Source organism: Colias philodice, chromosome 31 (assembly GCF_061535455.1).
Source record: "Colias philodice isolate Cphi_HAF_F1 chromosome 31, ilColPhil1 Martin Lab GWU primary, whole genome shotgun sequence".
Lineage (NCBI taxonomy): Eukaryota > Metazoa > Arthropoda > Insecta > Lepidoptera > Pieridae > Colias > Colias philodice.
The window spans coordinates 5,025,087-5,047,740 of NC_143116.1; the positions used below are offsets into that span (position 1 = coordinate 5,025,087).

The 22,654-nt window shown below is 34.5% G+C and overlaps 3 protein-coding genes across 3 annotated transcripts in view; 1 reads left to right on the top strand and 2 right to left on the bottom strand.

Annotated features, from left to right (window-relative positions):
• Positions 1–22,654, top strand: part of LOC149475276 (lachesin-like) — a 103,434-nt gene that overhangs the window by 26,283 nt on the left and 54,497 nt on the right. The gene's annotated exons all lie outside the window — the stretch shown is intronic.
• Positions 10,869–15,042, bottom strand: LOC149475277 (uncharacterized). The gene is made up of 4 exons (XM_089714001.1): positions 15,001–15,042; positions 12,398–12,637; positions 11,681–11,961; positions 10,869–11,201 (listed from the first exon to the last, which is right to left on the bottom strand). The coding sequence occupies exons 1-4, from the start codon at positions 15,029–15,031 to the stop codon at positions 10,977–10,979; spliced, it is 777 nt and encodes a 258-aa protein (XP_089570127.1). The 5' UTR covers positions 15,032–15,042; the 3' UTR covers positions 10,869–10,976.
• On the bottom strand, positions 18,844–21,804 carry LOC149475278 (uncharacterized). The gene is made up of 3 exons (XM_089713663.1): positions 21,774–21,804; positions 20,377–20,601; positions 18,844–19,671 (listed from the first exon to the last, which is right to left on the bottom strand). The coding sequence occupies exons 1-3, from the start codon at positions 21,802–21,804 to the stop codon at positions 18,923–18,925; spliced, it is 1,005 nt and encodes a 334-aa protein (XP_089569789.1). The 3' UTR covers positions 18,844–18,922.

Here is a 22,654-nt window from a genome sequence, read left to right on the forward strand (position 1 = left end):
GCGAGATTCGAGGATGGGGGAGGGGTTGAATAAATTCTCACGACATCTCACCAGGGGGGGAGGGAGGTGCAGAAAATTTTAAAAAACACCTCACGTAATTTATGGACGCCCCCTTACTCGATCACAATTTTTGTAACTTTACTATAAACGGAACTACATTTAAAAATATACTTTATTTATTGAGTTATAAGGTTGCTTCCATTCTGTTTATTTACATTCTCAAAAACATCAATCGCTGCAGAGGTGGCTTGCGACAAAGGCGGCTTGTGTCAAAGGCCTCGGCGATATCATTTAAGAACATAATATTATGTACTTTAGGCAAACTTGTTATAAGATCTATTTTACTTTCTTATTAGTCCATTTGACAAGGATATTGGGTAAGATACCTATTGGAATAATTTTATTATTATGTATGTACTTATTAAATCCGCGTATAAAAAAAATTTTTAGTCGTGAATATAGAAATTGGGTCGCATTTTTTTAATCCGCGAATAGTGAAAACACGAATAAAGGAAGCGCGATTAAGGAACTTTTACTGTATTCGTTTCTGTGAATGTTGTGTTTATTTGTAATTGTTGTGCATAATAATTTATAAATCCTATTGGAACAGCTATTGATTAGGCTTTTTTTAATAAATAAAAATAGGTAAATAAATAAATATTACTTAATATAACCTACCGTTTTACTTTGCGTAGTCGGGTAAAAGTATAAATATTTAGGTACTACACCACGGTAATCTTTCCTAGTAGATATTGTATATACATAGTTAAAAAAATCCAGTTACATTTTTTTAACAGACTCATCGATAGTGTCACGTCTGTGCTGTTAGTCTATGAAAAATGGCGCGAAACGCAGAACGCGTGGTGATTTTTCGCAAAATGATAACAATATTAGTAAAATGCATGACTTACTCATAATAAGGAAACTTACTGGTGAAAAGTCACTCCTCGGGCTTTGTTTGTATTATGGGAACTGTTAAAACAATATCTAAGCAAACACGAAGGCATTTTGAACAGAGCAATAACACATGTTGACGCGGCAAGCGGGGGGCACAGTCCGACACAGACTAAAGAGACTTGTGATTCTTACCTCTAGCTCGTGTTAAAGAGAGTGTAGTAGCGATCGCCTCTCTAGTACGTAGTACATTCTATCTCGATGATATCTATACCAAATTTCATGCAAATTGGTTCAGTAGTTCAGGCGTGATTGAGTAACAGACAGACAGACAGAGTTACTTTCGCATTTATAATATTAGTATGGATAGCCTTCCTCGATAAATGGGCTATCTAACACCGAAATAATTTTTCAAATCGGACCAGTAGTTCCTGAGATAAGCGCGTTCAAACAATCTCTTCACCTTATAATATACATGATGATGATGAAATAAATGATGAAATACTTACATGAATGCATTACCTTCTTCGAGCACAAAATGAAGACATTAAAACAATGTAAAATAATGGTTGAATATTATTTTTACACGGTTTTACAGATTCGACACACGGGGAACAATTAAAAAATAATTCTTGTAATCGATTCGCCATGTTTTAATTTGTAGAATTAATAATTACAAGCGAAACTATATACAGTTGTATAAAAAACGTATTATTGTATTTTATAGGGCCATTTTCTTTTATAGGGATCTTTGGTAAATTATGTAATTTTGTAAACTTTATTTTGTGCTATTTTTTCAAAAAAATACGTGATGATTTTGAAAAAATACTCATACCAAAACCATTCAACTGACAGACATCACCATGTCAACTGTTTACTATATAATACTAGCTTTCCGCCCGCGGCTTCGCCCGCGTTTTCAGAGAAAAACCCGTTCCCGAAGGATTTCCGGGATAAAACCTATCCTATGTCCTTTCTCGGGTATCAAAATATATCTATACCAAATTTCATGCAAATTGGTTCAGTAGTTCAGGCGTGATTGAGTAACAGACTGACAGACAGAGTTACTTTCGCATTTATAATATTAAGTATGGATATGGATGGATTTTATGATGCTGTCTTACCGCCCGCGGCTTCGCCCGCTTCAAAAACCACTGCGTAGTTTTAAATATACATAGGGACAGAAAAGCGACATTGTTTTATACAATGTAGTGATACTTTTACTAATATTATCAATGCGAAAGTGTTTGTTTGCATGTCTTTATTTTACGTCGCAACGTAGCGATTTTATGGTATGTTTTTACACTTAGGAGGCTAGAAAGTGGCATAGGCTACTTATTACCGCGTTGAAACATCTCATTCCCATAGGATTTTCATCTGACCACGCAGGCAAAGCCGCGGGTAAAGCTAGTTAAAAGCTGAAATAGTTTGTAAAAGATAAAGGGCCAGTAAGGCCCTTGTCCAACCAAATAGTTGAGTATATAAATTTTATTCTTTCAAATAAATAATGGAAAAAGATCAAGGCTTCGCAATTTAAATTTAAACAATTATACAATGGAAAACATTATTTAAAAACAAACAAATAAATAGTCTAATCTTTGAGCTGTTATATTTATGTTATATTAGATTTCCGCCCGCGGCTTCGCCCGCGTTTTCAAAACCCGCATAGTTGTCGTTCCCGTGGGATTTCCGGGATAAAACCTATCCTATATGATAATCCAAGTTACACTCTATATGAGAGAGAAGGAGAATGGGCATTTTACTATGGAAGTTGGGCCTGAACCCTTGAGTTGGACCAATACACATGAGATATTGTTTTTATAATAGATCATAACACATACATAATGGGAAAAATATATATAAAAAAATAATCAACCGGGTTTTTGTACAGTCACATCAAGTTTTATTTCTTTGTGTATAATATTTTTTGCAATAAATAACTGTTATAAGACAATGACAATATCTTTATGTTACTCCAATTCACTTTCACTTACAAATACGTACTAATCATAAGCCTTCTAATAAACGAAATACACTAATATTATGTTTTGTAACAGGTACATAAACCGTGTTTATTCACTTTATTATAATTCAACGTAGTTAGACGTTTTTTGTGGTTAAACTTAAACACTCCAGTGACATTTTGATTCATATTTACTTCACTCGAATTAAAAACACCGTTATTGTGCGAAAAATAATAGCCAAATAAATAAAACTTTTTGCCTTGACTGTACAAGAACCCGGTTGATTTATTTTTTTATTTTATTTATTTCGTAAGGTATGTGTAATGATCTATCACAACAACAATATTTCGTGTGTATTGGTCCTAGCCCAAGTTTCAGGCCCAATTTGCCCATTCTCCTTTCATTGTAATCGGTTCAGTAGACTTTGCGTGAAAGAGTAACAAACACACACACACACATACACACATCCTCACAAACTTTCGCATTTATAATATACTAGCGACCCGCCCCGGCTTCGCACGGGTGCAATGCTGATACTAAATACACTACAGAAAAACTGTGAACGTTGTATATAAAAACATAGCGGCCCGCTCCGACTTCGTATAGATAGCCTGGCGGCCGGCCGGTACCGCCGCAAACGCTACGTCCCGCAATTTTTAAATCTGTAATATCTTCGAAAATATTCACTTAAATCATACGGTGTAAAGGGCTATATAGATCTATATTAAACGAACAACGTATTCAAGGTATTTAATTGGTTAAGGATACTGTATTGGTTAAAATTGCATCGAAAATTAGCCATTATTTTTCGTAAAAAGTAAATGACAAAAAAATGTTATTGTGGGTTATCCATAAAAGATAGACATAAACCATCGCGGACTTTTCTATAGACCTTTTCAATGTGTATAATACTTAGTACATTATTTTGATAAAACTCGTAGGGTTCAGCCTGCGTTTGCAATGTAAGCGGAAAAAATGTAATTTTTTACGACATCACTTTAGAAACCTCAAAAATAACAGTACTTCTCCACTATTTAATGGATGTTATTATACATATAAACCTTCCTCTTGAATCACTCTATCTATTAAAAAAAACCGCATCAAAATCCGTTGCGTAGTTTCAAAGATTTAAGCGTACAAAGGGACATAGGGACATAGGGACATAGGGACAGGGAAATCGACTTTGTTTTATACTATGTAGTGAAGTAGGAAGGATTTCTGCTATTCATTATTTAAAAAAATAATGTGTAATAGGTGAGTGGCCATATTTGTGTAGTACAGTGTAATAAAAACTGAGTTTTTGTTATCAAATTACAATTTTTGTTCTTAATCATTAGTCTCTTTGAGTTCATACAAAATGTAGGTAATACATATTTTAATTGATACAAAATATAACGTCGTATAGTGCTTTGAATCTCTTCTATCTAAAATATATTATTCGCCAGCTAATCCTATCCTACTAATATTATAAATGCGAAAGTTTGTGAGGATGGAGGTTACTCTTTCACACAAATACTACTGAACCGATTATAATGAAATTTAGCACGCATATAGAGCTATTTCGGTTTTTGACTATATTTTTGTATCAAATGTGAATACGGGCAAAACCCAGACATCTAGTTTTCAATAAGTAAGGTAAATAAATAAAACAATAAGTCAATTTATTAATTTTTTATTTAATATCACTCCGAAGTATCGCCAAGAACAGTGTCTGCTACTGCTTCTGGAAGACTGAGTAGACTCTTCAGTAGACCGTTGGATACTTTCTTCTTTGTTGATGTCAGCACAGACTCTATAGTGTTGCCAGCTGTAAAAATAACAATTTTTTATATAATCTATACTAATATCACAGACTAATAATAATATACTACGTATAAAACTAATATTATAAAGCTGAAGAGTTTGTTTATTTGAACGTGCTAATCTCAGGAACTACTGGTCCGATTTGAAAAATTATTTCGGTATTAGATAGCCCATTTATCGAGGAAGGCTATATTATATCATCACGCTAAGACCAACAGGAGCGGAGTTACGCGGGTGAAACCGCGAAGCGCAGCTAGTAGGTAAATTATAGGTATATTAAAACCTTCCTCTTGAATCACTCTATCTATTAAAAACACCACAGCAAAACCGAGCGTGTGATCCGTTAAAATCTTTAATTTCTAAATGTATAGTAGTCGCGAAAACAAACAATAGAAAAAAAAATCATACTACATCATAATTTCACCATTTTCAAAATCAATCCATTTGACTCCTTATCCACCTAAAATTTTTAATTGTTCAATCGTACCTCTGGGAACATCCTCTGCCTTCGGGCTAGTTTTATCCTGATCCAACTTGATCACAATATTGGGGTATGGGGTATTCATTCTGTACGGACATTGTGTGTAGTATAGCTGGTTGACCCCTGTGGGGCAAGGGGCTATGTTCGGGTGGGAAAAGGCAAGCAGTAGCTCTGAAAGAAAAGTATTTAGACGTCATATTTTGCGTTAAAATTATTCTTTCTTTAATAATATTATAAAGTTGAAAAGTTTTTAAGCTATTGCATAGCTTCTATCGCGGGCCTTGAGCGGGGCGACCGAATGTAAAAATTCCCTAACGAAAAAACCCCCCCCACTCAAACCAGCACAGCGATGCTATGCAATAGCTTTACCACGGCAGTCCTCGAGTGCCACACGTATTTTTTTATTTACCAAGTAACTTAGTAGGTAGGTAATAGATAAGCTTTTTTGAATCTACTAATTTAGAAAGCCAAAAACAAAAACCCGCATAGTTCCCGTTCCCGTGGGATTTCCGGGATAAAACCTATCCTATGTCCAAGTTACCCTCTATATGTGTGCTAAATTTCATTGTAATCGGTTCACATAGGATAAGTTTTATCCCGGAAATCCCACGGGAACGGGAACTATACGAGTTTTTCTTAGAAAACGCGGGCGAAGCCGCGGGCGGAAATCTAGTTATTACTAAATAGTTACTATGCATTCTGGAAAAAGCGACCTCTAGTGAATAAAATCAAAAACTTACGTGTCAAAAGAACACCCAAGTGAAGATACATTTTTGATTCAGCTACTCTACTGAAATGAATCAAATGCGTAATTTTTTATTGAAGTAAGATTCCATGGACCCTTACGAATTAATTGGATTTGCTGTTGTAAATCAAAAAATTGTTTTTTAAACAATTCAGTGTTAATTTCTACTCATTACTCATAATTATGAATACGTAAAAGTTTATTTTGATGACTTAAACCAGGACAGACTTGACAATCTATACAAATATATTTTAAGGATGCTATTTACTTAGGACTTCTTCTAATTTTTACTTATTTTTAACAGGAAATAGTACCTATATCTTAACTCAAAAATTGGTTATCTGTAAAGTCGGTTTACTGACGATAGTTGAACGTGACAACGTCCGATTGTGCTTCAAGCCTTACATGGAACGCCTCAGAGCGATGTAACGCCGCATGAGTCATGTTTTTTCGTGCGTGCAGCCGGCTCTATCGAATTAGACGTTGTCACGTCAAAAGTGAAGTCCCGTGTCCCCTAGTGGGGTAAGGGGTAGATGCATCACTACATAGTATAAAACAAAGTCGCTTTCTCTGTCCCTATTTCCCTATGTCCCTTTGTATGCTTAAGGGCTGATTTTTCAATGCTTGGATAAAACTAATTATCCGTCCAATAAAGTATTACACGATAATTTTAAAATGTCACGTAAACTGTCAAATACGGGCAATTAGAATACGTTTTTAAAATGGTAGTTTTATACATTATTCGACGAATAAGTTTTATCCAAGCATTGAAAAATCGGCCCTTAGATTATTAAACTAAATAAATTATCAAACATATTTGTAATACTCATGAATATACTTAAAACTAGCTTTCCGTTAAATTGCCAAGAGTTTGTTTATTTGTTTGAACGCCCTAATCTCAGGAACTACAGGTCCGATTTGAAAAATTCTTTCGGTGTTAGATAGCTCATTTATCGAGGAAGGCTATAGGCTATATAATAATTTTATCATCACGCTAAGACCAACTGCAACAGGAGCGGAGCAATGCGGGTAAAACCGCGGGCACAGCTAGTGATACATATGTTGTCCATGTAGGTATAATATTTTAACAAGATTATGGATGACATTGTATAGATTTATTGGCTTACTTACCTACCTATTTATACGCTAATTTTATAAAAATATAGTATACTAGAGGTCCACCCCGGCTTCGCCCGTGGTACATATTTCGCAATAAAAGGTAGCCTATGTCCTTTCTCGGGTATCAAAATATCTCTATACCAAATTTCACGCAAATTGGTTCAGTAGTTTAGGCGTGATTGAGTAACAGACAGACAGACAGAGTTACTTTCGAATTTATAATATTAGTATGGATTTGTCTGACCTAGTACTTTGGTCTATTCTTTGACCTAATACAGAAATAATCACACAAATGAATCAAGCTTAAAAGTTGTATGATTTGATGTAATCGAAAAATGTTAGAATTTATACATATTATGCGAAAGTTGTATGGATAGTTTTTGGATGGATAGATGTATGGATGATTATTACCATATTATTACTATACTGTAACAGTTTTGATGAAATTTTGTAGTACTTAGATGTATAAAGAAATATGTTTTTCTGCTGAAAATTAAGAAACATTTCTACTAAGGTTCATAATATATTTTATAATTACGATTATTATTTTTTTACAGGTAAGAAAACTACCACACGTGCAGATGGTATGCTTTGTAGTTTATGATGTATTATGATGGTACTTATACGAATAAGGCAACTATGGAGTATCTTGCCGGTTCTTCTCCATAGATACTGCTTTCCGAATCGGTGGTAAATGTTAAAAATATGTTATGACGATTCAAAAGTGCTTCTAGAAGATGTCTAATTGAATAAATAAATGTTTGAATTTGAGTTTTGTTTTATACTATGTGCTGATTAAGTACTATAGAAATTAGAATATAGATTATTATATTATGTACCACGTGAGAGAAGCCACGGCATCAACATAGCAATTTAACCAACCTACCTAAAAACCCAGTAATAATCAAGATATGAACTAATTAAAGACCAGGATGTTTTCAAAAAACATTTTCTAATTAAATTCCATTTGCGTAATGCTATGAACCATAAAATGGGTATATAATGTGGTATGAGTGGTGCAATACCACATAGAAGTGGGACAATGGCGAAGCAAATATTGGTATTCATCGGTAAGTATATTTTCTTATTATTTAGATCTGTATAATATTGTAATTTGACCTCCTTGGTACAGTGGTTGACGCGTGATCGTAGAACCAAAGGATCCTGAGTTCGATTCCCGGTGGAGATGAAGAAAAAAAAATCTCGGTCTGGCAGGACACAGAAGGCTGGTCACCTACTTGTCCCTAAAAATAATCGATCAGTGAAACATCTGCCCCTTACCCCACTAGAGGACATGGGTCTTCAATTTTAATATTGTAGAGATTTTGCTTTGTTTGTTACTATTTTACTTTAAAACTACTTGACCGATATCAATAGTATGCTATGTTATTTATGAGTATATAGCCTATATTTTAATATCTTATATATAAAATTCTCGTGTCACAATGTTAGTCTGCATACTCCTCCGAAACGGGTGGACCGATTCTCATGAAATTTTCTGTGCATATCGGGTAAGTCTAAGAATCGGCCAACATCTATTTTTCATATGTACCACGGGCGAAGCCGGGGCGGACCGCTAGTTATTTTCTATATTTATTATGATTTATCATTTAACACAAAAACTACGAGACAGATATTTTTAACTTGTACAAAGCTACGTCATTTCTAAGTGATGTAGGTTTAAATAATCCTTTTATTAATATTATAATTAATGTTTTATTATTGATCCATTACGAGTTTAATAGTATTAAAAATCAGACATGTAGTACATATTTGCATAGAGCGTTCAACTGAAACAACAAAAGGAAGAGGTTCTAAATTCGCCCGGTTTATTTTATTATTATACGATTAATATACGCTCTTCAATATTTAAGTAAGAATATTACCAGTGTATACGTTTTTAACAGAAAAGTCTACAATAAAACTATCACATTACAGCTTGCCTCAGCCTAGCAGCCAGCAACCCGCTGGGACAAACGGTATGCGAGCATACCATGCTGCCCAGTATTCTACCAAAAACTCCCATCTACGACCAGGGAATTATATCGCTTCTATCCTATTTGGCATCTCTGAGCATCCCTGCACAATTACCGTATGGAAACGTTGGAATTTCCACTACAGTGTACGATCCTACAGCTAATTTGGGGAATTTAGGCGCTCTGGGCACTTTAGGTAATCCTCTAGGCGCTTTAGGAAACCCTCTAGGTGCTTTAGGTAACCCTCTAGGCACTTTAGGAAACTTAGGTAGTTTGGGCACTTTAGGAAACTTGGGTAGTTTGGGCACTTTAGGTAATTTGGGTTCGAATTTAGGTGCCGGATATCCTGGTATATCTTACCTACCATATAATAATATATTATCACAACTACAGTTACAAGCCAGTCAGCAACCTACAACAACAATATGTGAAACTACTACGAGTAATTTAGGCATGCCAGGCAATATATTTGAAACTTCACCCATCATGCCATGCCCTGGCATCTCTAATATGCCCATGCCATGCCCTATACACGCTACTATAAGCGAAAGCATGCCAACCACAACTGTATGCGAAACGACGCCAGTAGTATCCATTCCTAATTGGCTTGTAAACTATCTGTTGCAAATGCAAGTACCTCAACCCACCCCTGTACAAACTACAGTGTGTGAAACATCTATGCCTTCAAACATACCCATAAACATTCCTATGTCAAACCTACCTGTAACTGGAATGCCCATGGCAACTTTGCCCATAACAATGCCAAACTTACCTATGTCAAATATGCCTTTAGCTGGTATTCCGATGTCAAATATGCAACTACCTATGCCATTACAGGGACTGCCAGTGACAATTCAAATAGTTTAAAAAAAGAAAAGAATAGACAACAGAATGTTGCATAAAATAAAATAAAAAGAAGAAAGAAGTTTGGTCTGTGTAACAAAAATATGCTTGTGTCTATGGTTTAAATTTTTGTTCGTAAATTCTTTCCAACATGGCGGACATTTACGGATAGATTTATCATAATTAAGTATTGTTTTATGCAACATTACCGAGCTTAATGGCTGAAAAACCGCGAGAATTATGGATTCCGTATTCTACTTAATAATGCGCTCATAAATTAAAAACGAGGCGGCCATTTTTGCTAATTCTCTGTTTATTTTTGCAATTGCAAGTGACTTATAATCAATTTTTCAGCTGATGTTTTATTTTGTTGTTAAAAGTTTTAGTATCTGTGTTATTATCTTAAAAATATATTGCAATGTAAACTGTTACAGATTATTGTGGAATTAATACTGTTTGCATTTTTTTAAAAGAATAGAAAAAAACCCATCACGACGATTAGATATCTAAAAGCATTTTTAATGTCTTTAAACTTAAAATAAAGATGAAATATGTTTTTGGTATTAATAACTACTCAATAAATTATGTTATTTTAACAAAATTAATTGAATCGGTAATAAATAGGTCGCCTCACCAAAAATATAAATTAAATATTTTATCTACTTGCTTGTATTTTATATGTATAATCTCAAATAAATGTATGTATCGATTTTTTGGTTTTTATTTATTTCACCCTGTTTGACATCCATTGCAGAGAACTTTTTTTACCTTTATAAACAAACCACTTTCGCTATATGTATTTTAAGATTTTATAAATAATACTTTATGCATGCTAATTTTACAACGGATTATTTTATTTTTATTTTTCGGACCTGCTTAGCCGACTTTATTTTAGTACTATTAAGCTAACTTATTCGTAGCGTATACATTTTTGAACCTATTGAACATCAAATTTACACCACATTCGAGTTTTCCAGTTTAATTTAATTTGCTCTATAAAAATGACAATTTAACTTAACAGGGTCAAAAATAAAACAACAATATGCTTGAGAAAATACCCGTTATATATTTCAAATCACAACACGTTTACAAACATAGCTTCACATATACATATTATATTATATTATTTACCCCTTACATACAAGGGGGAATTACCCCTGGCATAGACAAGGGGGCAGTGGGGGGCAGGGGGGTGGACAGGGAGGGGGTGGACAGGGGCAGGGGTTGTATATACTAATACGGGCACAACCGCACGCGCGGATGGGGGTTGTCGGGTTCGGTCGGAAGCAGATTACTGGGGGTTGGGGGATGATCAGTTTCGGGGGTTGCACGACTAAGGCCGCTGGTGGGGGTGGGAACACCTTTTGGGGTTGTACCTGTAAAGAAGTTTTGAATTTTTAGTTATGTGGTATACAATGCTTTGTAATTAAATTGTGTAGTTGATGAATGCTTTATAAATATAATTAATAATATTGTTTGCAAGTAAATAATTAACATATCTTTATTAAGTTCACAAATTCAAATTATTACTTAAACTTAAATATTAATTATTATTTGTAATTATAATATTATATGTAACCCACGCAACTATGTCTGAAATATGTATTTTTCATATTTTTTAAATGTTATCATTACGTTCCGATTGGCCGTATATTCCGATACGGTACATAATTATATAATATTTCAGCTTATGGTTTCGACTGGGATTGCAATTTTTTTTAAATAAATAAGTACTTAATACTACTATACGATTATAAAACTAAATTTCTCAACGGCAAAGCTGAATTTACATCACCCAAACATCGTTGATTTTATAACATTATTTTTAAGCTCATTGAATTGAATATTATCTTACCCTGATTGGTGGAATCTTAGGCGGCACAACAGGCGCTGGTCGCACAACTATCGGCCGTGGTTGAGGAGGGTACACCAGTGCTGGTTGGACCTGTATCGGAGCAGGGGTCGGGGGTTGTACGGGCGGGGGTTTCACGTATATAGGTGCAGGGGTCGGGGGTTGGACGGGCCCGGGTTTGACGTAGATCACTGGGGGGCTGGGAGGGGTTACCGTGCCCGGACGGACCACGATGGGCGCGGGGCGTGGGAAGCGGATTTGTCCTGGTTTTACGAGGACGGATCCTGGAAATAAATAAATATGAAATACAGTACAGATTAAAAAACAAATATCTTATTTGATTCGTGTTTATCATACTAATTTCCTTCTTTTTAAAAATAACAATTGAAATAACAAGCTGAGTTATATAGAAAACTCTGTTCACACGATTTAAATATAAATAAACACAAATAATAATACTATTACAAATTCAACTTATTTTTCGAAAAAGAACGCGTATGCGTGATCAATAAGTTTTTTAAAATGTTTTGAATACAATTATACTCTGTGGCGTTAGCTACTATTAAGTATTCTGTGCGCTAACATAATAATTTTTCATAAAACGTTATAATCACAAAGAAATATGACCCTTATTAATTAGAATATCTAAACGAGTTACAAATATTCTAAGCTTCTTTGAGTTTTTTATAAAACTTATAACCAAATACTAAAAACTCTTACCATAAGGCGCTTGCCCATAGATATAATTGACGTCCGGTTCATTAGGATTGCAAGGTCGTATTTCCACCACGTCATGGCCACAGGGGTCCGGTATCGGTTCCGGGCATGGTTCTGGGCAAGGGTTCGGTTCTGGGCATGGTTCTGGGCAGGGGTTCGGTGGTGGACATGGTTCTGGGCAGGGGTCGCACGGATATTGGGGGTCCGGTACTGGCTGTGCGAACGCCGCGCCCAGAAGGAGAACTGTGGTAGTTTAAAATACATTTTATAGTGATACAATATGATTTATATTCACAGTTTTTTGGTCATGGAATAACTGCATATAATCAAAACAAATATTATAATTAAAAATAAGGTACTGTTAAAACTAAATATGTATTTAGTTTCATTCCCTTGTTATATTACCACAATAACTATATTATTATTAGGTATATAAAGTAATTAGTGTGTGTTTTCAGGCGGTTTTAAATATAAAATATATTTTACTAGCGGTCCGCCCCGGCTTCGCCCGTGGTACATATTTCGCAATAAAAGGTAGCCTATGTTCTTTCTTAGGGTCAAAAGATTGTCTGTGACAAATTTCATAAAAATCGGTCGAGAGGTTTATGCGTGAAACCATACATACATACATAATTACTAACTTTTCCTCTTTATAATATGTATTAGTATAGACTTACGAACAAACTTATAACCCACAAACTCATAAAAGCATAACAGCTTAGACACTCGTGGCACATACGACTATTTGGAATTATTCCAAGCAATAGGAACAATATTTTTGGCAAGACACAATCATAGGACTTTGTTGTTGTTTAATTTACAATTTTGTGTGAATAAAGTTTATTGTTCTATACATATTTAAAAGTTGCTGGGCCTTTAGACAAGTGGCAGAGACGCCAAGGAATAGAAACTTCTATCGCTAATAGTAATAGAGCAGGCTCCAAGGAGATGTTCGTTTGCAAAAATAGCGGACCTAAATCTGACTTCTGATATATATTGTATAAATCCCAGACATCCTGTAGTTAGATGTCGCCAACCAGTTTTGTGGTCCCCCTCCCCGCACCTCGGTAATTAAATATGGCATACAAAGAAAAAAATAAACATTTCCAAAACATGCCGTGTGGGGTATCAAATGAAACAGCTTATTGAGTAGATCACGAATATATAGCATACTATAACATTTCTTACACTTTCTCTAAGATTTTTTAGAAAATTTACAAAAATGCTCCATTTTTGAGTTAACTTTAAACCACTATAGATTGAAAACTCATGAATATATTTTTTTAATTATTATTTTAAATAATTAAAAATAGTCCATTGTTAACGATTAATTTCCAATCCATTGTTTAATTTTTAAATCGGACCAGTAGTTCCTGAGATTAGCGCGTTCAAACAAACAAACGAACTCTTCAGCTTTATAATATTAGTATAGATTTTTTACGATATTAAAATACTTGGCATTAAGTCATTGACAGTTTTAAACTGTGCCTTCAACGAGCATCGAACCTGCAACCCATTATATGTTAAGCTAGTAAGTGTGCTGTCCATTTGGAAGCTTGCCAACTTGAATTTGGCACTAAACAGTCATAGCGTTTGAAAGTATAGCTTAAGTGATGGAATTTAGGTTAATAGATAGGTTAGATTATAATATTATGATCACTACCTACATTTCCCTACATAGTATAAACTAAAGTCTACTTTAAAACTATACACAACGAATTTTGATGCAGTTTTTTTAATAGGTAGTTAACTAGATGATTAGAGTGATTCAAGAGGAAGGTTTTAATATATAATTTATTAGGTTTAAGACAAAGGAGACAAAGCCGCGGGCGGACAACTAGTTAATACATAGTATAAAATAATATTGTACATACTATGTTTTTGAAGAAATAACGTGAAAGACTGAATATTACTCGTACAATCGGATAAAAAAGTTAATTTAAACAAAATGTAATAATACGCTAGCCAAAATTGTAATTAAACATTTTTTGTCAATAAAAAAATCACCAATCGTGCAATAAAAAAAAGTGTGTGCGTGTAACCTTTACGCGCGATTGAAGTAAAACGCACATGTCAATATAACCTTGTTATTGAATATTATAAAATGTCGCAATTGTCAGAAAATTTATTTTTAATTTACTTATTTTAAAAGTAATAAATAAACAAGTATATTTAGAGATTTTCAAAAAATTTTGCAATTTAAAATAATGTTTTTAAAACTGTTGAATTTTTCATTCACTTTGCTATTCACAATTGATCCGTTTGAAAATTTGAAAATAAATAATCCTAATTGATTATGATATTTGCCACGAGCTGGCGTATAAGTCAAGAAGCGTGTAGTATATGACATATACTTACAACCAATCAGAATTATTATTTTTAAATGGCGGAAACTACACAGCGTTACTTCCGTCAGAAAAAAAATCTGAGTTACTCCCTAGTCGCGCCTAAAGAAGTTTTACTTCAAAAATATTGTCAAAAAATGAGTCAAGTACTTATTTAACTTACATAACCAAAAAATTGACCGCCAATGTAAGTAATTTCTACAAAAATTTGGATTTTTTTTTGCAAAAAAGCAAAAAAAATAATAAAATAATTTCTCTTACCAGATAACCACTTCAACGCACCCCTAGCCATGATCGTCTGATGAAAATGTCAAATATCACACATTTTTATATATCTAATTAAATAAATATTATTAAAATAAAATCAACCAGTGTGACCGCACAATTTTATATGCTTTAAATTCGTAAACTATTTCATTTAGTTACGGTCATGGAAGGATGGACTTTTTTATAATATTTTGAATTTTTTATTACGTAATTTTAAGCTATTGTATAGCTTTTGTCTCCATCTTTGAGCGCGGCGACCGAATGTAAAAATTAAAAAACCTAACGCCCCCCACTCCAACCGGCACAGCGATGCGATGCTATGCAATAGCTTTACCGCGGCAGTCCTCGAGTGTCACACGTATTTTTTTTATGTAGTAGTGGTTTTGTATAAGTGTAGGGGGTTCGATTGATAAATAAAAAAAAACCTACTAATCCTATCCTATTTTAGTTAATCAATTAATTAATATTATAAATGCGAAAGTTTGTGAGGATGGATGTATGTGTATGTATGTACCTATGTTTGTTACGCAAATATTACTGAACCGATTCTGCACACATATAGAGGATAACTTGGATTAACACATAGAATAGGTTTTATCCCGGAAATTCCACGGGAACGGGAAATATGCGGATTTTTCTTTGAAAACGCAAGCAAAGCCGCGGGTAGAAAGCTAGTATCTACCTATAAAATATATACGATGGTTAAAAATCGGTTAGTAGCTACTGACAAAATATTATAGTAATGATTGTATTTTTCTTACAATAACATGTCTGTAGCATGCAAGTAGGTAGTATGTTTCTTGCCAAATTTTTGTCTAAGTGTATAATATGTTGCCGTCAGACTGTAAAAACTGATAAATTACAAACTAGCTGGCAGATTGAAAACATTCCAAAATTGGGATCTGTCACATTCGGTTGCAATTCAAAAATAATGTGATTTTTTTATGCGAAAATATCGCACTAATTATGTATCACTAGCTGTGTCCGCAAATTATAGATTTCTGTACACTAGCAACACTGAAGTGTTGTAGCTTTTTACTTCTATTCAGTTAAGGATTATAATTAAATTCTATTAATTAAATATTGTATTTGTACGAAGGAGAAATGTGGAAATTCAGAGAAATAAAATTAACTAAATATTACAGTATGTAATTTAATGTCAGAAAGGCAATTATACAGGAGGTCCCACTGTTGGTATACTAAGCTCAAAGGAGGTTATAGTTTTGCATACGCTGAGTACGTAAAAAATACTTATAAAATTCCATACGCAGTTTTTTTTCAAATAGATGAATTCCTAAAACTCTATGTGTACACCCATAACAAGCAACCCGCCCAGCTTTGCACGTGAGCAATCGTTTAAAATTATGCTTTCATAGACAAAATGCGCACAATAGCGAAGCGGTATATGCATGCCGGCAGCCGGCTGCGCGAAGCTATAGAAGAAAACATGGATTTTCAGGCAATTTTTTTTGATGTAATTTTGTTGTTTAAGTATTTTTTACGTGATCAGTGTATGCAAAACAACAAGTCCCTTCGTTCTTAGTATACCAATAGTGGGACACCCTGTATAATTTAAATTGTTTTTTTGTTGCAGTCACTAAAGTCAAAAGTGGTTACAAGTATGTAATCACAACGTTTTATTTCTTTAATAATGTCGCAGCAAATTTGCATGGCATTATTTATATTATAACTAATATCAAAATCGTTAATAAAGTCTATTTTTCAATAATCATTTAGTTTTTGAAGTCAAACTACTTTAGGCGCGTTGAGAGTTAAAGGAGATTGCCCAAGTGACTATGGCACTTGGTATCGCCACAGACTAATAATAATATACTACGTATACAATGTAAAAGTATTGCAATCAAACTTATTGTGTCAAGATGAAATATAGCTCAATTTAAAGCAATGTTAGTACTTTTAGATATTATGATTAAAGTTTTTATGTAAATAAGCCGCAGTTCGCGGCAATTAAAATAAAACAATAGTTTTATTCAACACTTCAAAAAATACTTTATCGATTTTAAACTATCGATGAACGTTAAGTTTTACATTTATTACATAGGTAATATTTTAATTTACAAGACAAATGTGAAAAGTAAATCATAATATACATTATTTCAAAATAATTAATAACGTCGAACAATGCGTCCAACACATTCATCTTATATATAAAAATGAATCCCAAAATGTGTTGGTAAGCGCATAACTTGAGAACGGCTGAACCGATTTCGATAATTCTTTTTTTATTATATTCCTTGAAGTACGAGGATGGTTCTTATGTAGAAAAAACGTAAATATGTACCACGGGCGAAGCCGGGGCGGACCGCTAGTTTCAAATATAAAAATGAATCGCAAAATGTGTTGGTAAGCGCATAACTCGAGAACGGCTGAACCGATTTCGATAATTCTTTTTTTATTATATTCCTTGAAGTACGAGGATGGTTTTTATGTAGAGAAAACGTAAATATGTACCACGGGCGAAGCCGGGGCGGACTGCTAGTTTCAAATAGAAACATAATATGACGCTTGCAAGAGAGATGGATTTAAGTATGTGTCAAAACAAAAACTTTTACTTTTATTTCTATTTATTCGGTATAATTACGACTTAATAGTGATAAATATGATCATTTAAATACAAATAGGAATTAACAATATCACGAATACATGGCACAACTAAAACTTTACCGATACCACCCGTGGTCATTCTCCTTTCAACGTTGCGTCATGGCAATACCGTCACGTCATGATATCTTTGAATCTGGCCAAAGAAGTTTCAGTTCTGACACGTGTGCTCGGCACACATGCTCTATGGTAAAAACCCTGTATATTATTTGCATTCTTAACTTTCATGTCACGTTGTACATAGTTCGTTAGTTTGTTTGCTTTTCTGTTTGATATCGTTACCGCTAAAATCAAGAGAAAAGGAAAAAAATATTACAGAGACAATACAAATATTGAGTGCACATATTTCTTTTATTTAATACTAGCTGCGCTCCGCGGTTTCACCCGCTTCTGTAAGTCAGCGTGATGACAGCCTATAGCCTTCCTCGATGAATGGGCTATCTAACGCTGAAAGAATTTTTCAAATCGGACGAGTAGTTCCTGAGATTATCGCGTGCAAACAAACAAACAAACTCTTCAGCTTTATAATATGTATTAGTATAAATTATTAATTATCGAAAGTTATTTCACAATTATTTAATTATGTCCTCTTTATGTCCTATTATTATCTATACTTATAATAAATCTGTAGAGAGGCCAATTCTGTAGGTACATGAAATATATTAAAAAAAAAACTATGAAGGGGTGATAAGGGATCGCTACTTATGCCAAAAATGCAATCATTAAAATTTTTGTCTGTCTGTCTGTCTGTATATTCGTTATAGAAACAAAAACTACACGACGGATTTTAACGAAATTTGATTTCTTGGTGCACAATAAAGAATTTTTGTTTGTTTGTTTGTTTTTTAAAGACTTTTGCTTTTCAATAGTTCCATCATAGTTCTCAGCTTAAAAATCTTTATAAATTGAACAAAGAAGGTTAATAAAAACAAGGTTTTATTCTGCACAGTTTATTCTATACACATATAAATAAAGTAAAGCTATATTTGCAAACATTCACACAATCGAAACAAATAACGGGCATTTAAATTAGTATAATTCAATAATCCATTTACTTCGCCATGTTTTTTTTTTGAGATCTGTCACCGCGTTTGACTTTGACAGATAAAAAGGCGGGAAATATCTATCTGTACACTTCTACTACTGGCTTTTTATAACAATTTATTAATAATAATATTACTTAATCGTAAAATAGATGTTTAGTAAGTTGTTAAAAATTATTTTACGTGGTTGGTCTGAAGTATACCGATGTAACATGAATTATATAATTTTATCTGTCAAGTTTTAGCGGCATTTAATATTCGCATGGGCACGGGCATGGGCAAGGAGGAGGGCATGGTGGGGGGCATGGAGGGGGACAGGGAGGGGGGCATGGGTCGTAACAAGGATCATAGCATGGGGGTGGACACGGATTGCAGGGGTCGCATGGATTGTATAGATTGTACCCATTACCTCCGTTGTAGTTGTAACTGGAGCTTGAAGCTGAACTACTGGACGCACTGGATCCAGCACTGGAGCCAGAACTGGAGCCAGAATGTCCTGAACTACCGCCTCCAATCAAGGATGTTCTAAAGATAATTGTTGGAGGTTGGATAGTAGAAGGTGCTGGTGGCCGTACTACAATCGGTGATGGCGTGATTGGTGGCAAAGCAGGCTGGCGAATGGTGATTGGCGGTGGCTGTATTGGGCCAGGACGTGGCGGTCTAACAACTATAGTTGGCGGTTGAATTGGCGCTAGTGGTGGAGGTCTGACGCAAATAGATGGCGGTTTGATTGGCGCTAGACATGGTGGCCTGACAACTATTGGAGGTGGGGTAATAGGGGCCAATTGCTGTGGTTGGACGGTAATCGCAGGTGGGGTTATGGGTTTCAAGGGCTGTGGTCGCACGAGGATCGGTGGTGGTGTCACCACCAGATCTGGGGATGAACGCACGTAGAACGTACCACCAGGTACGGGGACTACTTGGAAGCCTAAACTACGCAGCCGTTCGGATATACCGTTTTGTTTCACTTCTACCCTTACTGGGCCGTCACCGCAGGGCGCTGAAAGAAAATGAAAAATGTTTATTTCAATTAAGATAACATTAAATGACGTGATTCGGCTGATCCAGAACATAACAATATTGAAGTATTCTACGTTGAAACTGCTTAAAAGTGTAGTAACTGTCTTATTACTATTGATATTAAAGAAAGAAAGAAACTTTTAGTCTATCAAATCGAATGCACACACAAACATCAATCAAGAATTATCGAAATCGGTTCAGCCGTTCTCGAGTTATGCGCTTACCAACACATTTTGCGATTCATTTTTATATATAAGAAGATTAGTAAATGAAATAAGTTATCACATCAATCCTACATAATATTATGTAATAACTATACGATTCAACAAATTTGAAAGAAGTATCTAATCTAATCAATATTATAAAGGCGAAAGTTTGTAAGGATGTATGGATGTATGGATGTATGGATGTATGGATGTATGGATGTTTGTTACTCTTTCACGAAAAACTACTGAACCAATTACAATGAAATTTAGCACACATATAGAGGGTAACTTGGATTAACACATAGGATAGTTTTTATCCTGGAAATCCCACGGGAACGGGAACTATGCGAGTTTTCCTTTGAAAACGCGGGCGAAGCCGTGGGCGGAAATCTAGTAATTGAATAAAAAGTGCAAACGATCTTTATCAGCATCCTTCATGATTTTTTATTCTTCGTTGTTATAATAAATTTAAAACTTACTTGGCTGCACACATGGTGGGATAGGCTCGGGACATGGCTCCGGCTGTGGGCAGGGTGGGATTGGTTCAGGGCAGGGTGGGATCGGTTCCGGACATGGGCAAGGTGGAATCGGTTCAGGGCAGGGGCAGGGTGGGATGGGTTCAGGGCATGGTGGAGGGAGGAAGCATGGTGGTAGGTTCAGACACAGCTGTGGTGCTGGCGCGGCTAGGGTTGATGCGATTAAGCCTGGAATGATAGATTTTTATCATTATGATTATTTTTAACATATAGATAATCATTAGTTATGTTAAAAGTTGAAGTTAAGGTTATAGAAGGTGCTACCCATTGACCACCGAGCGCCCCGATCGGGGCGCGACACAATAGATTATCTATTGTGTCTGTGATTCCGGGGACTGATGGATTAACTGATAAAATTAGTAGGTATAACAAAATTATCATCAAAATAAAAATAAGATTGTATATTTGGATGGAAAAACATATTGTAACTAAATTAAAGATGTTAGAGATTAGATTAATTTAGGAAGACCGTAACAAACAAAAAATTTAATATAAGTATTTTCTTTGTGAAAATACTTTTCCTGTGTCTCGTGTAAAAATCTGATAAATTCACAAATATCAAAGCAGAATCTATTCTTTTTGAATTTTTATAATAGACTACAGGCCCGTGTTGAAAAAATTATGGGTCATTTGACCCACCAAGTGACCTATCTAGAACGATATAAGAGCATAAAATAATAAGATTCAGCACTATGACGTCACTTGTAAGCTGTCCACCTGAGTGCAGATGAGAATTCGAAGGTTCAGGTAGAGATTTTCTCCTGATAAAAATTTCTCTTGATTAAAAGTAGTATAGAAATAGTATGACACAGATGCCGTACAAAATCAAATGACCAAATTTACCCCGGCAACTGTCGAAAAATAAAAATAAATTCCGACTTTGTGGACCACCGTTTTTGTACGGCATCTGTGTCATACTATTTCTATACTACTTTTAATCAATTATTCCGCAACGCCGTACAAAAATCATGGAGACAAGGGGAGAAAATCTCTACCTGAACCTTCGAATTCTCATCTGCACTCAGGTGGACAGCTTACAAGTGACGTCATAGTGCTGAATCTTATTATTTTATGCTCTTATATCGTTCTAGATAGGTCACTTGGTGGGTCAAATGACCCATAATTTTTTCAACACGGGCCTGTAGTCTATAAATCTGATATCAATTTCTTTACGATTTTCAAATTGATTTTGATGCAGTTTTTTTTTAATAGATGAAGTGGTCAAGGTTTTGGTATATTAAATTTGATAAGCCATAGACACAGAATAGATATACATATTATGATTAGTTTAATATTAAGTTTTATTATGTATTTTTTTATTATATTATGTAAATACTTACCTAATATTCCTAAAGCCGTTAGACGCCCCATTTCCAAAGACCTACTGTTAGAACTAAAAAGTCTGAATATTTATACTAAAAAATTGTTATTATTATATTATATGCTAATCATTGCCACAAAAACTTACATGAACCGTTTTTATACATTTAAATTGGCGTAGCAAATATCCATTAGTATTGATTTTCGACTTCAATAAAAAAATTTGAGGGTTCAAAACCAGACGAAAAAAATATCAACTTCAAACTCGAACATTTATTTATTCTATTAGAGTTATTCAAAAAGCATAAATCGTCATAATACAATTTTACCAATTACCACCAGTTCGAAAAGCACTTTTTATGGAAACGAGTCAGCCAAAAACAAAAGAAAAAAATGTTGTGTGGTTTTATGAAACCACGGTAAAAGTGAAACTGTTCGAACGGTTCCGAACACTGCTTTGTGTAGCGCATGTCGCGTGACGGTCGGCTGCCGAGTAGGTATACCTACTCGACAGCCGCGATACACGCGACATGCGCTACACAGACCAAAAAGTTTGAGACGATGCAATGTAATAAAAGTTTCACTTTAAAATGTTTTTCTAGCGTAATCAAACGGGCAAGCACGAAAACTATTATATACTAAGTATATTATTATTAGTCTGTGCTATTATCAAAATATTCAGTATCGTCATATACCGGTGTAACATGATGATACATTTCTATTGGAATTTGAAAACGCCCCTGCCGTGCGTAAAGGGAACTAATCCATACTAATATTATAAATGCGAAAGTAACTCTGTCTGTCTGTTACTCAATCACGCCTAAACTACTGAACCAATTTGCATGAAATTTGGTATGGAGATATTTTGATACCCGATAAAGGACATAGGCTACTTTTTATT